Below are 23,487 nucleotides of genomic sequence, written 5' to 3'. Positions count from 1 at the left end.
ACATTGTCAGGCGGTTTGACTGCAAAATGATACTCAGCTTTAATCATACGGTCTTTTCTTCTTATTGTTTGTTTGTTTGTTTGTTTTCGTTTGGAATTTGCGGGTGGCCGCTGTCATTTGTGTTGCTAACCCTGATGCAGTGTGATGCAGGGGTTCGTTTGCATTAGCTTCGTTGTCTGTAGCCATTTCCGGTGATGCGCAAACTGCAGATTCTCTTTCTTGGAAGACCCAGCTGCTCTCCTCCCTTTGCCGCAGACACGATTCCACTCGCTCCGCAGAAACGCCATTTAAAGAGTTTTAATTTCAGCAGCTGCAAGCACTTAAAATTCTTATGCCGCTCGCTTGTTGTGTTGAGGTCTGTTGGCCTGCACTATTTTTTGCTTTTTCTCTCCGAACATGGAACAAGCAGTCAAGCTTTCAGGGAATCTTTAGGCAGACTTGGAAAAAAATGTTTTGACGCTCCTTTTCCATCTTGCCTCCATCAAGTATTGTTAAATTATATCAAACTCGAGCGCACTCTCACATTCAACAGAACTCAATCCTGTCTCTCAACTAATTGCTGGCAGTTCCCCATCTTGGATTTTTGAAACGGTACGTCAAGAAATATTTAGAAGTGTGCGCACTGAAAATGTAGTCCTCTGATTCTTTATTTGATTTAAAGTTATTGAACTCAAGTAATGATATTATTTTTATCTTCAATTTATATTTACACGTTTTACTTGTACATTAATATAAATTTTTATTAATATATATTTATTAGTAAAAATGTTCAGTTTGTTCATGTCTGCGAAGTTGTGAAAAATCTCTTTCAAGCACCCACGCACTCATACACATTCGCACACGTAAAATTTCTGCGACAATAGTCAAATACAGAGACAATAATCATTTGACTTTTTATTATTAATCAGTCACATTATCTTACAAAACCACAGGCCATAATTCTCACACTCCACGGTACAAACATGGTAGCAATCGTACATCATCACAAGACGTTTGAATGAAGAAAAAAACTTTCCCTTTCTTATAGATGATTAATAATAGTCACGTGTGATAATGATGATGAGAATGATGAATGCGTGTGGTCGTGATCGGGAAGCAATGCTGGAGAGGCAACCAAAAAGAAGAGCAAAAAGCTGCTGAGACAGGACCAGTATTTTACTGTGCAGATAAGATGCATCATGACAAGCGGACATGAAACACCTGGAGCTGGTAGGGGGGAATACGCAACAGAATTCTAGAGAAAGGAAACCATTTTGAGAAAAAGAACAAAAATATTCATGAGCATGATATAGCAGGGATATAGAAAGGAAAAAAGATAATTGAAAGTACAAAATAAATAAAATAGTCAGTGCCCAAGGTTACAATAACGGGCTCACCCTGGCCACGTGCACTGACATGAAAGGGCGCAAGTTCAAGGGCAGCTCGAACTTTTTGACAGGAGGCAAAGATTTTGCGTGACTTAGTGCATTAACGGACACTGTGTATATAAGGACAAAGAATCGTAACATTAGACAAGCAGAGATGAAGCAGCCACAGGAGCAGAGATGTGGAGCCCACAGCCTTACAGGCCGACAGGTGAGCTGCAGGGAGAAAGTCCGCTTCCGATCTCTAAATCAGGTTAGAATAGATGTTTAAGACAGGGTTAGTGTTCGAACGCTTGTGTTTGACTGTTAGCGAGTGTTTGAATGAATAAAATGTTTGGATGGGTTATGGATTGTTGTCATTCGCTGCTTATCCATGCTTACTTATCGTCCTTTCCTATCTATCCACTTTCTGTCCTTCCATATGACTGAGCATTGCGACACCCAGAATATCGGGGAAAGAAGCATCCGTTTATGTCTGGTAGAGAGGCGCCCAGCTACATTCTTTCCTTCTCTCTCTTAAATTCTTATTCTGTAATCGAGGCACTTCTTCCCTGTGCGATAGATCGAGCCGGCTCCAAACAATTAGTGGGGTTGATACCCTGGAAACCGATTCCAGTGCCAGAAGTCGTCCCGTTAAACAGTCACAAGCAGGTGAGGAGCGAGGCAGACCTAGCATGCAATGCAACTTTCACTCTCACAGCTTGTGTCCTCTGTAGGGTTCGTCCACCACGCCCCGCTCTCCTCAAACTGACCTCACCTAGCACTAGGATGATGGGATGCAGTGGCTGTGATGGACAAGCGGACACCTGTTACACTAAACATGGCGACGAAATGTTGGTGTACACCGCTTCCAATGCCAAGCGACACATTCGGGTAGGTGGCAAATGTCAATGAATGGGATGCTGATAATTCACAAACTAGATGAACGAAATACGACTGGTCCATAATGATCCCATACAAATCGTGTACAGTACGGTCACACGTACAAACTCGTACAAAATACGAATCCAATAAATAAATATCTATTTACACTTGTGTTCTAATACTTCCTCATTCTTTGTTCACGTCGCCAGCACAGCTTCTAAATAATATTCTGACCCGTTCAGTGCTTTTTTGGCGGCCACCATGCAGGAAACTACCGTCTGCGCAAGCACATCGTGGTCACGTGCATAGTGGAGTTGAAATGGTTAACGACGCTCGTGATTACAGTTTGAGGTTAACCAATGACAGCAAGAACCGGGCTTCGTTTTTAAGTCCGATTCCTGCCAGAGTAAGGCAGAGCTGGTGATTATTGGGACACAGGGGTGAAGCCATTTTCAGAGAAGATATTGTTGGCGGCTATGTCAGGCAAGAATGTCAAAATTAAAAAAAAAAATAAAAAGACATACGAATGACCAAATTCACATTTCTGTATAAAATAATGAATAATCATTGCACAACCTGGAGTGGACCAGCCTATCAGGTGAGCTTACTTCAGAACGAAATCCCAGCTCTCGATCTCTAATATCTAAAACATAATGTTTCTTCGTGACATTTTGGCTTAATTATTCTGATACAAATCATATCTGCGCTGCTGTACTCTTGAATTAATGCGATATATATATAAATAGTGGAAACATATGGGAACGAAACCTAATGTAATGCTGAAGCACATTTAACAATATCTCTAAAAACCAATCTCTTTAGCTGCCTATAACCCTTTTAATGAAACTGTATTATATTTTGCTCCTATATACCTGCTCACCTTCTCCAGTAGGCCGTAATAAATTTGTCAGAAATAGTTGGGAAGAATGGGTTTTTTGTCAACACAAAAAATTTCCCCCCAAATACACCAACCGCCCTACCTCCCTCTCCCAAAAAAAAAAACAAACAAACAACTCTTTTAGGTCTCGTCCCTGAATTCTTTCGATCTGGTACTACTGGAATGCGATGTCACATTAGTTGAAGGCTCTACAATCGCACCAACTTCCCACATCTCAAGGAACCTCTCCCCCCACACCCACCAGAAAATCACTGATGATCGTACAAATAAAGTTACACATATGTATTACGAAGTATACATTATGTCAGTATGTGAAGTCAAGGAATACACAGTGCTGTCGAACTACAATATTTTTAGACCATGATGAGGTTTTCGACAGACCCAGAATAAGCTATATATCTCACAACGACTCGAGTAACCACCAAAATGTATTGTTTGTCAAGAAAATAGAGAAGTATGTTGATATGCTAGACCAATAATTTAAAAAAGTCATCTTCGAGGACATAGTTTTCTTGCCTTGTGACCTAGAATAATACCATAATATTTCACGATACTAGTGACCTCAGGAGTGCGGACACACACACATACACATCAAGTGCCTACAGTGAAACAACCACGATCGGATTAGACTGATTCCAGAAGGTGCAAACGATTATCACTCCATATAACTGTAAAAAAATCATGACAAATATCCACATTTCTTTAAAAGAATCCAGACCGGTAACACAGAGGAGGGAGAGGTGGGAGGGAGTATAACGTTGTTTACGTGATGTACGTCCGGTCGAGACACTTTTTCCAAAAACGCTCATCGGCATCAGACCCATAAAGACTAATATGTAAATACTTCACCATCGAGCACTAAATATGCGCATAAAAATGACATTCATTCGTTATACCAAAAGATTTATGTAGAAAGTTCTATATACCACTTTCAATTTGTAGAAATAATTTAAATCAAAAACGGGTTTTCTTGTACACAACCACAAACATAATTATTGTATAAATAACTATCTATTCCCTTTCTGTCAAGAAGGCCGAAGGTCTGTACATGCTCCGACACACTGGGAGCTGGTGGTATGGTGGGGGTTGCTGGTAAGGGAGGGAGAAAAGGGGAATCCGGGTGTAGCGATGTGAGGCCGTACTAAATAATATTGCACACTGCATTCCCTCTGCATCTGACACATATCTCTGTCTCTCTAGTGGCAGTTCTGTGTTTGGGCAGTTCATGTGCACGCACGCATGCAAACACACACACATACACACTTATACAAAGGCAGGGCCACAAAGGCACGCATAAACGCACACACACACACATATTTTAAGTTTCCAAGTTTGATTTTCCTCTGAACAGGGCATGGTTTCCAGACGAGTCAAAGGGGAACTCAAAAACAGTTTCAGGGAATGTAGAACGGGTGTTTATTGTTAGCCTTTTTTCTTTTTTGCAAAAGTTTTGATCCACGAACCAATACCTGGAAGCACCGCTTCCAATATGGCTGCCTGAGAACAGTCCTCCAGTCGGTAAATAAAAGCTGAGTCGGCAATGGCAATAGAACGTGCGAGAACTTCTAGCATAGTCTTTGGAGTCAGGTATGGCTGTCAGCCACTGAATGAAAAGGACTGTTATTTTAAAACAAAATGCCTAGACAGTGCGTTGATTCCTGAGAAAGGTGAAGGCCGGTGTCGTTAATGTGAGAGATAAAGATAAATAAACAGCGACGACTAACACTTTGCAGACGATGTCGCGATGAAAAGTCGGCTGTGATCAGAAGTGTCATCAGTATGATCTCTTTGCATGCCAACAACGGCCTCAGGAAGTGACAGCGATGAGGGTTGACGGTGAAACGGCGATGGGAAGGGTGGGGAACCAAACTGCACGCAGCCAGCGGACAGGGTCTCGCCACCCGTGGCGACCATTTTTTGTGTCGGTGTGTAAAGACCTTTGGAAAGTGTGAAACCAGCAGAAGAGGTGTAGTAGACTCTCCCTCTCTATCTTTGTCTCATCCTCTCCAAGTCCTTGCATCATCTGGAACACGATCACAACTTTTCCACTGAAATTTGCTTTGAGTTTCAACGTTCCTAGAAATGTTCACTTCACCAAGTAGCATCGTTTTCCAGTCTCTGTGATTACATCCGGGCACCTTGTCAGCTGTGGACCAAGGTGTATCGTGCTTCTCTCAGTTCACTCCGATAGAAGGACGTGAAATTGTGAACGTGTGATTTTGCTCAACGCAGAAAAAGTCTTTGTAGTTTGCGGCCGAAAGGTAAACTGTAGGAAGAAGGATGACTGCCCACTCCCCAACCAAAAAAATACACCCAAAATTAAGATACCTTCAGCGAATCCGACTCAAGGGTGAAGAAATGATCCAGAACAAACTGACGTCTGCGAAAATACAGAGATTCCGTTTTAAGTTTTCTGAATATTTTCAGGTGGTAAACGGGTTGGGGAGGTGAAGGCCGCAGCTAGGCCGACGTCACACGGTGGACTCGAGGCCCTGCAGACGAGGATTGAGGATGCGGGGCGAGTTGCCCTGGTTGAGGTCCTGCTCGAATTCCAGCAGCTGGCCCATGAAGTTGAAGTTGGGGCAGATGATGGAGCGCTTGCCTTTGACGTATTTGTAGGCGTCGCTCATGGCCATCTTGGTGTGCTTGAGGATGTAGGCGATGGTGATGGTGGCCGAGCGAGACACACCCGCATGGCAGTGAATCAGCACGCAGGCGCCGTTCTGCCGGGCATCATCTGTAACGAGAGGTCAGAGGTTAATGACTGAAAACAGTAGATAGGAAGATAAGACAACACAACTGTAAGACCTTATCAAATCAACACAAGCAGTAATGACGAAATAATAATTAAAGAACAAATAAAAACAAAGATGACATTTAATGAAATTAAAACCGATGAAGCTTAACGAACAAAAAATAAATTAGAATATTCTTTTCTAAAATCAAATCTGACAAAAAAACCAAACAAAACAACAACAGTAAAAATAAAATAATCTTTAAAAAATTTGATGGTAAGGGCAACTAAACAAATATATATAAAAAGCTACACACAAAAAACTCTGAGAAATAACAGACTTAGAAAAAATTTAAAGAGCAAAACCAGGTGACAACGAGGCTTGAAATTCAAAGGAGTAGATTATTATTTATTTTAACATTGTATTTTATTTAACATTATAATTGTATGCAAGGCTAAATAGTAACAGGAGATGTTTCTCAATAAAAAGGAGGAGGGTGCTGGGAGGAACTGGTCTCCAGGCTAGCAGCTTCTGCTCCTCGATCAACACCTGCTCGTTTTAGTTAGCGGCGCTTAGCACGTCACTAAGCTGTGACGCATCGCTCGGGCGTCGTCACTCCTAGAGGCGGCGCTGACGGCGGCTTTGTGCTGGCTGGGCCAGCCAATCGCAAGCCAGGGGGGCCAGCGCCTGGTCGTAAAAGGCAGCCAATGATCAAGAGCTTTACAACCTGCCGCTTAACTACTCCTGTTCCAACACCTGTGTAATTGTAGCCGTGAGTCACGAAACACCACCAGATGCTCGCGACGACCTGATTTTCAAAACAGCACAAAGCCGGGGTGGATGGAGGAGGGTATGAGGGAGAGAGGAGGGTGTGGGTGGGGCGCGCCATTATCTTAACGGCTTTTGTACAACAAACAAGACAGCAAACGGACTGGCACACGGCAATCGGTGGAGGATCTGAAGATGAAGATGCTACGCTTCCAGTGCACAGGTAACGATCGGAAAGCGCGCGCAGGGGGATGAGGTGGAGGGCACCATGACAGAATCAGTGCGAGTCAAAAGCGCATCGCTCGAACGGTGAGCTAAGAGTGGAATCAGTGAACATTTCTCCGTTCCACCTCCGCACACACACCGCCCTATCAGTACCACTTTATCGGCTCCAGCACGTGATGCAATCACCTGCTGACCTACATTCTGCAAACAGGTGGAGGGGTGGGGAAGTGGCAGAACTCGCGAAGATGGGGTGGGGGGGCAGTGCATGAGTTTGGAGTAATGTCTTAAAAGTTGTGAACAGTTGGTGGGAACTATTCCTTCTTGAAAGAAAAAGAACCTGATCGGCCAGCAGTGAATAAACAGAGATATAAAAGGATATGCCAGCTGATTAAAGGCGGAAACTCTTACGGAAGTGGAGGGCAGAACGTCAGAGCCAGACATTCCAAGGAAATGGAAACCAAGGCTCGCGAGAAGCTGAAAAACATCGCAAGGGTGACGCAAACCGGAAGCGGAAGATGTACCTTAAGCATTCTCTGCCAAAAGCGCTTATTTACATCACCTTGACTGTAAGTGTATGAAACGGGACCGCTTTCAGGAGCTCCTGCCATTTGAACAAAATGCAGCTGCAATAAAAACGGTTAATGAAAAGGGGCAGCAGGTCACCCGGAGCCTTTCTTGTCGAGAAACTTCTCTCTGAAGTAGTCGTGATCTCGGAAATTGTAGGGACCGAAAATAAAGAAAGAGAAATAAAAGAGAATTGGGAGGATGCGGGAGGAGAGAGTCCGTGAAACAGACAAGAGACCAAAAGCGGGATGAAGGGGGCGGAACGGCACGCGCGAAGACCATGCACGCACGCGCTGGCGAGTCGGGATGAGTCATGCGGTACTCAGTACCTGTTTTGGCAGCTGGTTACCAGTTCGCCAGAAAGAGGCCTCTGTCAGACCCAGCTCCAGCAAAAGTTTCGCTTCCCATCATATTCATCATCAAGCACTCCCTCCATCTCTCTCTCTTTTCCGTTCGCTCTCACAAATTTAAAGGACGCGCGTGAAAGTCCGACTTCCCGTCCAACCACACTCCACGCATTCACGCGCGCGCATACATTATATCTCTTAACATACTAAGCGCCATCGGGTGGAAGCCCCACCCTTCGACTATTCTTCCGAACGGCTCCTCTTTCCTGTCCCAACGGCAGTCACCAATCGGTTGCTTTTCAGCTGTCAGCTCAACAAAGACATCATCCCTGCACAGGTAAAAGCCAGCGCCGGGCCGCCTCCCGCATCAAGTCGCCCTTCCCTCGACTCCCAACCGACACGTACATTGTGTTTCTATGACAACCAGACACGGCAACCCCCGCACACGCGCTAGCGCGAGCGAAGCAGAAGCGAGGCGAGGCGAGGCCAGCTCGGGCGGTGTGAGTCACAGGTAAGGTACGGTTTACCTGGCCACGTGCAAAAGAAGCGGCCTCCTAATCCATACATGGAACAAACACGGCCTAGCTGCCCGATCTAAGCACACGCTCAGTTTGCAGATGGCAAGCCAACTGGGAATCAATGAAAGGCTGTCTTGTTCCACTTTGCTACCCGCGCACGCGCGCCCGCGGGATCAGCCAGTACCCAGCTTGACACCGTTTAGCCTCATTGTTGCTGCTTGGCCGCTTTGCCAGGCGTCTTAAGGCTAGGCACCTGCCAAAAAAAAAACTTTTACGTTTCACGCGATAGCGCGGATTTTTTTGTATCAGCTATTTAGCCCTTGACTGAAGGTTCAAAAAATAGTTTTACTGCACTTGTCACACCATCGGTTGCCATGGAAACAAACCAAAATGGCGCCCAAACAAACATTTTAAAAAATACAAAACTTCGTCAATTTTGTGAGTAGACTCGAACTTTTTATTGAAATAGTTACTTAAAAGACAGATCTACATTTCTATGAAAAGAGATTTGCAAAATCGGCTTAGGTTTTTTTTTATGAATTTTTGTTGTAAAACACTGTGTTAAATTTTAAGAAATTTTGATTAAAAACAGTATAACTACCAAACTACTAAATATTTCTTTAAAATCGTTCATAGAAATGTTTATATATGTATGAAGAATTACTCAACCAAATTGCACGACTATATCTCTTGTCGATAAAAAGTTTTGTCCTTTTGAAGTAAACAGTCTGTACCCAAAACAAGAAACTGAGAAAATGAGGAAAGAAAAACTGAAAGTTTAGTAACTACTAAACTACTAAATATTTTTTTAAAGCGCCCTCATTTAAATGTTGACATGTATATAAAGAAACTCTCAACCGAATTTCATGACTATATCACATGTCAATATTAATTTACAAGCTTTTGAACTAACCAAGCTTACCAAAACAAGAAACTGAAAAGGCAAGGGAAAACAAACCAAAAGCTTAGTAACTACTAAACCACTAATTAGTTTTTTTAAAAGCTCTCATGGATATGTTAAGATATGTATAAAAGAAACCTTCAACCAAATTTTAAGCTGTAGCACATGTTAATATAAAGTTATAGGGTTTATAAATAAACAAACTGTAACATAAAAGGAACGGAAAAAGCGAGAACAGAAAGTTCAAGCTTAGTAGCTTTATTTTATCTAAGCCTTTCATGTAATTTACCTGTTGAATAAAAACTATAACCATCTTTCAATGTGTTACTACACATAACTTTAACATTACTAATAAAATTAATTATTTTGTTCATTTTTAGAAAAGTCAACATGGTTGTGTTGTGTACCCAAATGCTGACTTGGCTTCAGAGAAATACACAGTAATAAAAACAATGGTGTTTGCAAACATTGAGCAACACAGTTATAGGTTTAGTTAGTTATATAGAAGTTCAGTGTCCACTAGCTTCATGGTTTTATGCCATCTATGGTCTTTTGCTCTCTAACATTTTGTGATGCTGTCTCACATATTGCTTTCAATTTTTGTAAGCATCTACTGAAGTAGCAGCATTAGTAGGAAACACTCTCATCTTTCTTTGCCTTCAGTTGCAGAGTGATGAGATGAACATCAAAATATAATTCTTTCATTAAAGAAATTATTTCAAAAGCTTGTAGCAGAGTATAACCTATTCTTGCGGCCCTATATGCTCCACTGGGGGGCGAATAGGAATAAGAAGAAGAACCTGTTCATGAAATCTAGAGATACATCCTTTAGTGTACCAGAATTTGAGCAGCTGCTCATGTTCTGTTCCTCTGTATGCTAGGATTATTTTATGAATTACATCTGTAGTCACATGGATTAAAGATGTTTGATTTTTGTGGATAGGTGGTTCTTTTTTTCTGTCAAAAATTTATGGGAAAAGCACCAGCTGTCTGGCCTTTTAGGGGGCTGACAATGATGTGCTCTCTAGACACTGAATGGCTACAAACTTGACTAGATAGCAGTTTTCATTCTATTTTTTAGGAATGTTATTCATAATTGTCTTCACACATTCTGTTTGTGACATTTGGTCGGAGAAAGACAATCCAATCCCCACCCAACCTTTGTTATCTGTGCAAATGATGTAAGCTCTGTTTCCCTACATTCCAGACAAAGTACATAAATAACTAGCATTGCAAGTTGACTCAAATGTGTAAATGTTCACATCTAGTCCTGATTACTACCGAGCTTTGCAGCAGAAATGAAAACTTCGCTTTATTTTCAGCTCGCTTACCACATGACTGTTGGTGATTTCGACAGCCGAATTCAGTTCACTAAGTTACTTTTTTTAGCCGCTACGACGGTCTAAGAATGTCCACGTGGTTTTTATTCTTTCGCACGTGGTATTGGGAGAAGAAATGAGCGTCTGACAGGCACAATGAACATTTAATATTAACGTTAATGTCCCAGAAAGAAAATACCCCAGCATTAGCTTTGAGTTACTCTCGACCTTGTTTACATCCGGAGGCCATGACAGTTGCCTTGTGGGATACCCGAACACTGCCGAAGAGTGTTCGTGTGACCTATGACCACGTCGAGGTCGGCGTTAGTGAATTCTGATTGGCTATATGCTAAGTATGTTACGCATGCATCCATATAAGGAAATTTCCGACCCTTTGTGTCGTCTAGAAAAGACCTCGTATCATAGCGTGGGGCCTTCTATGGGCCTTGAACCAGCCTTTGTTTGAAAGTTCATTCAGTGACCTTTCGACCGATATACGATGTGACGATGTTTCGCACGTGGTCGAGTGTGTTGCTATGTCCCAAACATTCTCTATTCTCGCTAATTCTGCGCTCGGGAAAAGTAAATAGGATAGAAGTAGATGTTTTCATTGACAAAATAGACATATTTCTAGATTGTTTTATGAAAATCCACTCGGTGAGTGAATAGAACAGACTTTGAACTTTCACAATATGCCATAATCTCAAAATGGCTAAATCTTAAAATTTTCGACAATTTTTACCCAGGTGCTTGGCCTTAACAGGATTCCTGCAAGAAAAATCATTCTCAGCTCTCAGTGTCACCGACTCGTGACAAGAAACGGTTACCGATCTGAAAGAATCACACCGTGCTGTATATCACCAACCGCTTCTTCATACCTAGTTCTCTTTTACTACCTACTTTCACTACCTACGGAACACACTATTTGTATAATTACCTATATCTTGCTTTTCAATCTAATGGTTACAACTTTGAAAGCTTTCATGCAGGTCTTTCCTTAATCAGTGTGGGATGGTCGTTACGAATCCACCCGTAGAAGGACAGGTATGATATGAGATATACAGGTGACTCGTTTTAAGTGAATACAGACACCAAAGAGATTTAGGAGAGGAAAAGGGAAAGGATCAAAAGAAACCACTACACACACTCCTGTACTGTGTGCGCGATGTACACGTATTCGTACGGGTACGTCTATGTTTATGTGTTCGCGCCCTCGCTGGCATTTAAGTGAAAAAGAAGGGAGGGGTATGTGTATTTGTTTCATTTTATTTCATTTTTAAACTAGGAAGAAAATCGATCTGGCAGAAGAGACTAGCTCTTGAAGGAATGGGAACGTCAAACACCACTCATGCAGGCGATCTGTGGAAAGGTGTCCTGCGCACACACACGCGAGGCCAGGGAAACGAGAAAACGCCCTTGTACACCGAGTGATTCACCGGCACAAGACGTCGACGCGCAGGGAGCAGCGCCGTCTAGCGGAGCCACTCGCTTTTGTTGGACATTGCCTCCCCTCTCCCCCACCCCGCTAAGCTATACTGTTCACTGGTCTTTATTTCTGTAGGTATTGTTTAGTACTTAATTCCCCCTCACCATGCAGGTCCTCGTATAGCGCTGCGTGTACGTAGCAATGCGAGGTGGGCGAGTGGATGCAGACTCAAGACGAACTACCTCCATCTCTGATAAGTAACTCGTCCGGCGCAATCCACCTCCCAGAGATATTTTTGGTCGGCAGCAAAAGCTATGCGAAAGTGTGAGGTACGCATACATACAGTTTCAGCATCGAAAATCGAGAAGTACAGAGCGAGAGAATTGACCGTGTTAGCACCAGACCGGTAAACGTGGGCAGAAAGTCACATCGCATCCTTCAAAATTCTGACAACAGGAAACAAAAACGTCCTTATCAACATCCTGGTCAGTATAAACAATGATGAACATTTGCTTCGTCAGTGTAAATATAGAGTAACGGCTCTTGGGAGTGCACGCGGTCCACTGATAGGGATCGTGACGTCATCCACGCCAGAAGAAGGATACTCAAACAGCGGCCATCACAAATCTCTCTTACGTCCGTTAATAATTTTTTTTAAAATTCTAGTAGGCTGTAAGCAAGCCATTCGCGGTTGCATTGGCTGAATGTCCGGCGAGCAGTCCTTCAAAAGAAATCGCGATAAAAATCAATGGCGGTCGCGGCCAGTCCTCAAACTCGACTACTGCCCGGCCGTCGCTAACCACGCTAAAACAATGGCGTGACCTCTAACCCTGCGCCTCATTATCGTCTCATCTGCATAACTATGACAGTAATCACGGATGACTCAGCTTCATTCTGACGTCACAGTCACTAACCAGGAAGACGATGCGCTTAATTAGTGACAGGAGAGAGGGGGAGTAGTTGGGGTCTCGGGGTCAAAATGGTGACATCCTATAAGGGAGGTCGGTCTCGAACAATACTGGACAGCAGAGTAGGGGGTTGGGGTGGGTGGGGGAAACACGCTGACCAGAAGTATTAATGGACGACGGATGTAGAGGGGGGGGAGAGAGGGAATGTGGGATGGAGGGACGGTTAGAGGAGGGCTGAGAAGGGGAAACGGACGTAAAACTCCGACCAATTGGGTTGGCGGTTGCTGACTAAAAATGATGGCCGTTTGAGCAGATCAACGCACGAACGATTCGTAACTCTTTCTCTCTCGCCCGCTTCCCTCTTTCAACCCCTATACCCCCTTTCCCTATAAATAAACTGTCCGAACAACGGTGAAATAGCAACTGTCCTCACTTCGTCATGGCTGTCCAGAAGGTCATTAATATCTGCAATCAATCTTCCACAACAGGAACTGCAAACACATGGTTAGCTTCCTATAAGAAGGCCTTAACCACGGGTCATCACATCCGCGCCACTAACCCCTCCCCTTCCGCCCCTCCCCCAGCGCTGATCTTGCAATTGGTTGCTAACTGCTCAGCTTGCTACAGTGACAAAGGGAGAGAACCACCATTCATCCCCAAACGGGTCGAGCGTAATCCTTTAACATCGCATTAATTTGAGTTTTTCCTCACGATCCTTTTCACAAATTTGTTTCTTTCACGCCAGACTGTTCAAGAAAGAAAGAAGTGATCAACCAATGAATGAAGGAAAGAAGAAAGGAAGAACGAATAAAAGGCATCGACAATGAGTGACAACTTTGCTTCACTCAATAATGATGTCGTATAAGAAACGGAAAGTTAGATATTTAAAGAATTTCCTTTTAGAACACATTTCTTTTCCTAGAACAGGATCTGGTTCAACAAACACCGAGACCATGTCATGGATGACGAGTACCTGCGAGTTAACAGCTGTATCCCTAGCAACAGCAACCTTGTTAATCAGGTTTGTGCCTCGACATCCCCATACCTGTAAAATTACAGGTTACCTATCGGAACTAGCAGAATTCAGCAGCAGCCAAAATCAAAGCGAAACAAAAGAAACAGTAAAATAATAAAATAAAATAAATGTTTGTAAACAAAACTACAATAACTACAACAACAATAACGTAGAAGCGACGTAGTTAAAACTGACTTACCTATATACTCGATGGCTTCCTCGAAATACTGTTTGAGATTCTGCTGGGCACTGTCCGAAGCTGGGATGCGTTTGTAGCGGATGCCGTGCGCATGCCAGTACTGCGGCACGTGAGCTGTGACGTTTAACACGTAGGTAATGTTGTGACGTCGTAACCTCTCCAGTTCGGCGGCGTCACGTTCGTTACCTGCGACAACAGCGCACATATACAATGAAAATAAGAGTTATTTCCCTTCTCGAGGAGAAAAACAAGAAAGCAGAAGATAAACACAGTAAGTAATATGATAAATATGAGTTTAAAAAAAAGATAGTGGAGGATATAATGATGAAATATTTGTTCTCGGCTGTTTTTCAACACGTGTTTGTGTGTGTGTGTGCGAGTAAGAAAGTAAGTTTCGTACCGAGGTAAAGGAATGGAAGGACCTGCGAGGCGGTGGCTGTCTCGATCTCTGGCTCCATGGTGTCATTGGTAGGACTACACAAAGGCCGATCGGGAACGTCCTGCCGCCGAGCGCTCCAACACAAGTCCGGATACTCAGCCTCGAACTGCTTCATGCCCCCTGCAAGTGCAACACGCAAACAGCATGAACAGACTGATACACATCCTATGACGTCTACTGAACAAATCTGGCAGCTAACTCTGCAACCGCCAGACAACTACGCCTCGCACAATAGGCTGGTCTGGTTCCCACCCTCAGACCCAAGTTTACACTCGAGGAATAACGGGGGCAAATCAAACTGTAAGGAAAAGTGTAATCTACAAACCACAGCCCATACCACCTCTTTCGAATTTTAATTGTATATCTTGTACATGTATGTTTATGTTAGATATTTTCTGTCGAGGTATCTGCCAGCAGGTCATGCATGATAAATTGCAGATCATTGTCGATAGCAATAAGAACCGCAACTGCTGTCCCACAGCTGCTGATACATTTTTTTAAACTTCACTAATTCACTAAGTGAATGACCTTGCCTGTTTCATCTGACCAACCATTTTTGTTGTTGTTGTTGTTGCTGTTCCCTCATCTGGAACCACTTTACCTTACTCAAAACCTACAAAAGTTATAAAAGATTTCGTAGTGAACAGCTACATTCGCAGAAGTTTTCTACTAAAGTTATGAGAATCAGTTATACCGGAAGTTCTCTCTTTTTCTCTTCCCAGTTCTTGCTACGTCACAAAACTTCCCGAAAGTGAGTAACTAAATTTATAGCGAGCATCCCTCTTGAAACTGTCGTGTGAAACGCCGGGTTTCTAAGAATGTACGGGAAGTGAAACGAAGTACTTATCCCAGCTAACGTGTCGATAAGATTGCTTGTATCATGTGACAGCCACACAACACGTGGAAAAGTCGCCCTCTCTGTGTTTGTGGGGAAATGGGGTAGGTGTTAACGTCTTGGATCTGCGACAAGGGGGGGTAGGTTTCTTTGCTGGGAAAAGCAAGCATACCATCATAGATTGTTGCACTCACACAACCCTCTCTCTTCCTGCTGCGTACAAAAGGCAGAGAAATGGCGAGAGAGATGATGTTGAACAGCTGTCGCCCAGCCTTGAGCTCCATTGTAAATAGTGATGATTTATAAATGAATCACCTGTTACACACGAGTTCTCACGGTAGACTGAACACGCGCACGCCCCCACAACACAACTGTTTGAGACGGTCCCCTTCATGACTCTCGTCACAAGAGGTGAAAACCGTTGGGGTACTGGCTCTGTCCTTCCCATAGTTTTGTCACCCACGTGGTGGGAGACCCGTCGCTCACACCAAGCAGGGAGCGGTTGACATCAACTACTTTGTCATCGCAACTTCCGGAGTCTGACGTCGGCCTGGTTAAACGCCCTCGGTGCCGTCAGCTTTCTAGTAATCGCTTTGTTTTCCTTTCTTCCTGATAGCTAAAAGGTTGGAGGAGGGGCGGGGAGCAGCCCATAACAACTAAGCGCGAATAGTTTAGTCTTGGTGTCGTCCATGTCAAGTTCACATTCTTAGAGTTTCGACACGCTTAAATTATTAAAACCTACAATCCCTCCATGTTTGATAATGCTAGGATTTGTACACGGACCACTCCCAATTTCAGAACAAGATGACTCGAAAGAATGAACGATGAATGCCTAATGATAAATTGAAAAAAAAAAAAAGAAACAAACAAAAAACTACTTACACATCAACCTTTAAGGCAATAACTCCTAACCGGATAAAACGTAGACGAACACTTGACACGCCCTACCGTAACAAACGGATTTTCTCTTACTATCCCGTACTGTATATCGGTATTCTAGAGTTTTAAGTCTTGGAAACTTCTTCGACAGACGAAGTTTCAAGACGACGAGCGTGAGGAAAGGAGCGAAGGGATGGAGTAGAGAGAGAGAAGGGGGGAAGCCGTTTCCGGTGCCGTTCAAGAGGTCAGTCGGGACGGGACAGTGGAAGACGGCAGCGTGCATGCTGAGCCAGTGACTCACGGGCCCACAAACCGACGTCGCGTGGTTTCGCAGCCCTCCACACCCCCTTGTAAGGCCTCCTCCCCATAACAACACACCTTCGTCCGCCATACCGCACTGCCAGCAGATGGACAACAGACGTGACCGGCTCAAGAATTTAGTCCTGTGTAAACAACTGTTAAGCATTCTTTCAGAAAATAAAGAAGTCCAGATTCTGGTTGCTTATTGCTCTTCTTATTTATATATAGTCATCCATTCAGGTAACGCTTCTTACCTGTCTGTATTTGTACCTAGTCAAAGATGATTTTTCTACTTTTAATCTTAAACAAGATTGCTTAGTCAAATTATTACGCGCGACAAAAAGTTTATGAAAAGTTTAAAAACTTGTAACTACACATTGAAGACTCGACTTAAAATCAGGAAACGATTTACTTGATGATGTTGTGAACTGTGAGGCATTCAACAGACAGTTTACATCTACGCTTGCTCTGGAACTTAGTGCAAGCAAAAATTTTTTTTAGGAATCGCACGCGCAGAATCTCAGCGCCCACTTGAACGGACGACAAAATGCAGGTCTCCACAGACGCCAAGTCATCTGCGAACCAGTCACGTGGAACGGTGATGAGAAGATGTCAAACAGTGCCGAGTACTCTGATTTTTCCTTAATTGGACTCATTCGAAAATGTGTGACTCTTTCAATCTTGACATGATCATGAGAAGTGCTGCACAGACAGGCGATAACAAGTTGCACTGGTTAGGGCTAGCTGAGACCGCCGTATGAAGCATGTGAGACAGCCGAGACACACCTCTCTGTAGAGTACAACTGTAATCTCACAATATGCCCCCCCCTCTCTCTCTCTCTCTCAGAAAACAATGAAAGGAAAATCAGATCAGGAAATTAATAATGACGCAGTCACATAAAAAAGTACCCGGCGCAGTTGCAACGAAAATAGTAATGCCCGCGCACAGATACCCCGAGTGGAGTTGGGGGGAATCCAAACCGTTCGTATCAGTCTTGGCTCAACAAGTGTCTTCCCGCTAGAGATTTCTTTAGCGGTTTGGGGGTTGGAGGAGAGTCGGGATGGAGGGGAGATGCCAAGCCAGCCAGCTTTGCCTCAGCTTCCAAGCTAATGAATGGCGCAGCCAGGAGATGCCACCATTTTACGTCCACACTCTACAACTTCGTGCACTTTAGTAAACAACCGTCACACGGTCAAAGGGCATCGCTACAAGTCTTTATATAGTCTCGACCTGCATGCACAGTAACCACAGCCAATAAAACAATGGATACAGTGCACCTGACTTTTAAAAAAAGCACTGGGTTTTATGGTAGTGGTGGGAGGTAATACGACAAGTCGGTGAAAAACAATGTTAACCTCTTCAACTTTTCTCCATTAACTGTGTCTACTGTTGTTCTATAACTAAACTGCTAGTTTACAGGTCTACTTATGCCCGTTTCTGTTGGGGAAGCAAATTTGTGTTAGTATAACATGACATTCTCAATGTTATAATGTTAAGTATTTATCATAATCACACATCCATCATTTATGCAACATTCCTCGATCGTCTTGACAACACCTCAGCTAACAGCAACCCAGCATATTATATTCGTTCTATTGTTATCTGAGTCGTCCCATAATTCCATACTGTGAAAAGACTTTAGTGGGGAAAGGGTCGGGGTCAAGAGTTCAGCTGAGCTGTATTTCCTAGTTCCGCATTGATACTTCACAGTCCCGCTATGACGTAGGTCCGTGGAGTAACCACCACATCTGCATTACATCTGCGTGTGCGCACGTCCGTGTGAGTGTGTGTGAGAGAGAGAAAGAAAAAAAGAAAGAACGAGTACAAATTGCGTATATTAAGAAAGGGTTTGTTCAATCTCATGAAGGGGGACTTAGTGCGTATTAGCCTTTCATTCCTTTCCTTGTTTAGCGGAAGGTGGCGGTAGAAGGGGAGGCCAATCGATAGGCTGGTAGTGGAGCAAACATATAATTCTCCGCAGTTGTCTGCCTGTCGCCGTCCTGCAAGGACAAGTTGACGTAAGCTGTCCTGAGCTAAATATAGCACAGACCTGCCGACAACAACTCGACGCCATTGCTTTTCTCCCTGAGCACCGAGCCTCTTGTCTGTCATTTCCAGCTACACTACACTTAACAGAAATCTGCTTGTTATTACACTATCTTTTATTTGAGCCGTTGTTTAGTTTAGCGGATAAGTCAATAAAGTAAATAACAGAAACAATTTGTTGTCGAAAAGGAACTGAGCACATTTTTTTTTTTGGCCAAAAATTTCGGCACAATAATAATTGGAAAATCTGAGGTCAGTGTTAGCTGATGATAAACTCACACGAATTTATAACTGAAGCATAAAGAATTGAATAAATGCTTGCCTACAAACACAGGGCGGGTGTGACTTGAAATAATTTATTTACTATTGGGAGATAAAATCCGACCCTGGCGATCCACATGCTTAGGCTTTAAAAAAAATAAAACACCCTTAAATATATGTGTTGTGAAGACTATATGTTTGAGGATTCTCAATGAAGGATGGACAGATAAATGGATGAATACACGTCCGAGTGATTTTGGCTGTAAAACGAAACTACGCATAAATGCGAATATTTATACTGTTGATATTCATTTAGAAAGTAGTCAGCCAGGGAGGTGGTGGTGGTCATCTAGAAAAAGGGAAAGGGTTTGTTTATGTGAAAAGTTCTAGAATGACAAGGACAGAAAGTGTATGCCGAACCAGCTCGCCAGGTCAGCGGCACAGACTTATTGGATATATATACGCGCTGTGCACGGTGTCCGCCGTCTGCTTTCCACGTGCCACAGGCAGGCAGGGCTGAGTCATCGCGACGAGAACAAAACTGGGTCACTGGCCTACTTCGCCGGTTGCCGTGACTAAACAGCAAGCAACGTATGGTATAGGTCTGCTGGGCAAACGCTCTGTGTGTTGTTTACACAAGAGTCCTTGTCTCTCATACGTAAACAATAAACCTCACTTTTAAAAATGACTTACACGGAACGAAAACGTTTTCAAGCCGATCAACACAAATAAACAACAATAAATTGAAAGAAAGTAAAGAAAGACGAAAAGGAAGAGATGTCTGTTTCACGATTCCAGACCTTTCGAGAAAAGTAAAGACGTGGGGATGCTTGGTCTTGGTCTCACCCACAGGACTGCCGACAAGGTTCAAGCGAAGTTCTCTAACTACCCCAAAATTAATAAAATAGAAGGATGCTAATGAGATGAAATAAGGCAAAGAAAGTCGTTGAGAGAAGCTTGTGCATACGTCATATGGCTGGCGTTTGAGACTTTCCCATGCAGCTGACTGGGGCCCACACCCTGTCTCCGGTATTTGCTGGGTCCGCGCGCGTGCGGTTCGTGTCACGGATTTCCTGAGTCTTAAGCGCGGTGCCCACGTCACGCTCCTTAACGCTTTCATGCAAAATCCGTCTGGCGAGACAACTTCAGTGAAACCACATAGTCCACTCAGCAGTTGGCTTAGGAATTTTTAATTAAAGGCGTCAATTAAAAAGGGTTTCACGAAAACTTTGATTGCAAAATGTACAACCAACAGCTGAATCTTTTAGAAAATGAAATCCGGCGAAACTTTTCAGTTCAATCCAAATCTTTCCACAAAAGATGACTGGTTTTGGTTCACTCTTCCTGGTAAAGTATTTACAGTACATCGGGACCTTACTTCATTATTTGGACACAGTTTTTGGCCAAGTAAACAGCGCTGAACAGGAAGGAACCGAAATATGGTTGTAAAAGCTTAATTAATCATCAAGGACCAATCATCAAGCAACAGATACTTCACTTCCCCTATGACAGAAATTACTGAAACAATCCAAAGGCAATTAACATAACAGTAGGATATGTGGCTGCCGCAAATATAAATTCATGTATTTGTTGGTCCACAAAACTTAAAATCGTTTCAGGCGATAGCCATTGTCAGAAAAAAAATTCGTAGCAGCGAGTGGACACGTGGACAAACAGTCCAATGAGAGAACATCATCCACACTGTATTTCTCTACAGACCTGTAAGCTAATGTGTTGGTTCCTTCTTTCCTGCTTGATGTGTCCAGAGGGGAGTGAAAGGAGGGAGGGGAGTTAAAGACGACGATGGACATAGACATGTGTAAGATGGGTGATTTGTTCCTCATCACATCTACCTGAACATTGATATTGCACGTCCATACCTGACAATACGGCAAGGTCAATTCCTACTCAAAGAACAAATGTTTAAATGTCAGGAAAGTTGAACTGTCATCGAAAACTGTAAGAGATGTTATTTCATGGTATACTTATTAAGAAAAGGTATTTTAGTACAATTCTTCACTCTTTAAAAAATTTTGCAGTCCATGTTATTATACTCCTTATACATGAAGTTTTAGCAAATAATGATGCTAAAATAATGATGCGCCTCTGCTTCACTGATGACAGTTATTACCCTGACAGTTAGGGACTCGCGTCACCCAGGTGATGACGAGTCGTCAGCACGTGATTATGCATAACGTAGGCATGCGTGCGAGCGCGAGACCTTCATCATCGCCGGCATTAATCTGTACCCACGTGTAAGCATCACCATAGGAGGCCGCTGAGTCATCTGACACATCTGCTCCACGATAATGTGGTACGTGTCAGCAAGAGGGTCGACGACCAAGAAGCTGGAGCGGATAGATAGGCAGCCAGACATACAGACCGACAAAAAGGACAGACTACGAGCTATACACACCTAAGCTAAACGGTTGTTCAGAGTCAGCTGAGTTGACAAGAATGTGAGTGGTGGTGGTGGTGGGGGAGAGGTTGTCTGAAGTTGAAACTCTTTGTCTAACGCGATATCAAAGCTGCACTGGCGGTTGAATTCTACTTCTACTTTACATGCAAGAATCGCATTTCACATTTTATACGAGAAATCGATATTTACATTTACTGATCTTAAACTCTTATACATACAAGTTATTGTCAACATAAACGCTTGGCTAGGGCTGGACCACACTTTTTCGCTGTTACTCGGTGGAACATACATAAAAGGTAAATAAAAGAAGACTTTGTCACCCTTCTTGTTAATATGTAGAAAAGCTCTGATATAGTTATTCATTTGCCTCTCAGGTAAATAAAGTAGGTACTTTTCATCAAGGGTTTGAAACGACTTTTATGTCAACTCTTCAATGTTATAGTAGATAAATGTAAGCCTAGTATTCTTCAGATGTTATAATACATATTCATTTTATGTGAATGCGGAAACGTACGTCAGACATTTTTGCTCGACTGATGTCATCCGCTAGAGCTCCTCCCTTTCCGCGTGTTTGTGTGTGTGTGTTCGCGCGCGGGCAAGCATAGTTACTTGTACACAAGTAGGAGAGGAGGAAGGAAGAAGGAAGACGAGGCAGAATAAATAAATGGGAGTGGGAGGGGAGTGACAGGTAAAGCTCACCTTGTAATACCGCTGGCTGCCGACCCTCTCTGAGCAGTGTTGTGAGAACGGTGTGTAGGGCGCTCTCCCCGTCCAGCTGGTCTTGACCATTGCTCCGGCCATCGTACAAGACGATGTCACGCGCATGCTTGCGCCGGAAGTGGTCCTTGCCGTGCGCGGCCAGCAGGTCCATGACACCCACTTTGCCCTGCTGCAATCGCCGGCGGTTAAAACGGTCAGTGCAGCTGACGTTGACCGCGCCTTGCACGTGATGCAGGTTGTAGTCCAGGAAGGATCGACAGTCAATGACCAGCACGGTCCGGGCCTTCCTCAACTTGGCTGCCAACTCGCCCGCGGCAATTGTCCTCACAGAGGCCGGAGGGGTACTGGACACCTCCACCAACTCATCGGGGCTGGCGTCGGTCTGTTTGTTCAGGCAGCTGCTGCAGCCCGTGGAGGTGGTGGTGTTGGCGATGTTGGCAGTGTTGATAGTGTTGTCGGAGATCTTGTTGGGAATGTCCAGTATGGGAGCTGTCAGCAGCTCCAGTCGGAGCTTCTTCTCACCACGTTCCCTGCCACTGGGTGTGGTAGTCAGGTCCAGCTTGAGGTCGAACCTTCGTCGGGAAGCCAGGTGCACTCTAGGTGGGGTCAGGATGTCAACGTCGCCCGATTCCGGCATTGTGCTCACCTCTGGACTCCCCGTTGCGGCCAGTTCCTCCTCGACCTCTGACCTTTCCCGCTTTGGTACTCTACAGTATCATAACGTCCACCATCGGTCAAGTCTGCTTGCGCGAGACACACAACAAACCGCCACAGGGCTCGACAAACAATAATACTGCCCTCCCCTCGAGTTCTTACCTCAGCAATGCTTGCAGGCGGCCGATGGAACAATGAAGTTAAACCGTTGGCTTGTTTTGGTTCTAGCAGCACTGCGACAACAGAGCGCCAGCACACTTAGCTGGCAGCAGACGAGAGAGAAAGACGCGTATAGCTGGAGGCTCTGACGTCAGCGATTCTCGGAGTATCCAAATGGTTGAACGTATCCGTCGCAGCAGACGACAGTCGAAGAGAAGACTGACATCGGAAAGGGATCCACTGTCGAATGAAAAGGTGATCACACACTAGCCGAAAAACTACGACTAGCGGGTTATCGAAGATGACGACGATGACGCTCACTGAGCGAGTTTTCGTTCTCTCCTCTCTCACAACACACACACGCCAGTCGCGCGCAGCCGCTATGAATGAACTAGCTCGCCCTCCAGCCTGCGCACCGCAAGCCAACAAGCGATGAGATCACCGTTTCCAAATTTAGCCGCCCTGGGACTCTCCTTGCGCGGAGCCGCTGCGCACAGGCTGCACCGCGTCACAGGCGGTCAGCGCACGCGTGGCACGTCATACAGCGAGGGTAAAGTGGGGGGAGGGGCGCGCGAGGCGCGTGTTACGTCCCTTGTTGCTAAGGGGCGCCTAAAGCGGTTCCTCTGATAGCTCACAGTTTTACGAGTTTACACCAAATCTCATAAACACACGAAGCAAACCCAACTGACTACTTTTTTTTTAAAGTTCGGGTATCGATGGTGT

The 23,487-nt window shown here is 44.1% G+C and overlaps 1 protein-coding gene across 1 annotated transcript; it reads right to left on the bottom strand.

The window, feature by feature from the left end:
* Window positions 1-879: 879 nt before the first annotated feature.
* On the bottom strand, window positions 880-23,182 carry LOC112570995 (dual specificity protein phosphatase 10-like). The gene is made up of 4 exons (XM_025249771.1): window positions 21,931-23,182; window positions 14,452-14,610; window positions 14,052-14,237; window positions 880-5,863 (listed from the first exon to the last, which is right to left on the bottom strand). Exons 1-4 carry the CDS (start codon window positions 22,586-22,588, stop codon window positions 5,598-5,600), a joined length of 1,269 nt encoding a protein of 422 aa, XP_025105556.1. The 5' UTR covers window positions 22,589-23,182; the 3' UTR covers window positions 880-5,597.
* Between the last annotated feature and the right edge of the window lie 305 nt (window positions 23,183-23,487).

The sequence above is a fragment of the Pomacea canaliculata genome, linkage group LG8, assembly GCF_003073045.1.
Source record: "Pomacea canaliculata isolate SZHN2017 linkage group LG8, ASM307304v1, whole genome shotgun sequence".
Taxonomy (NCBI): domain Eukaryota; kingdom Metazoa; phylum Mollusca; class Gastropoda; order Architaenioglossa; family Ampullariidae; genus Pomacea; species Pomacea canaliculata.
The sequence above is the reverse complement of the archived record's forward strand: the minus strand, read 5'-3'. Positions and strand labels throughout refer to the sequence as shown.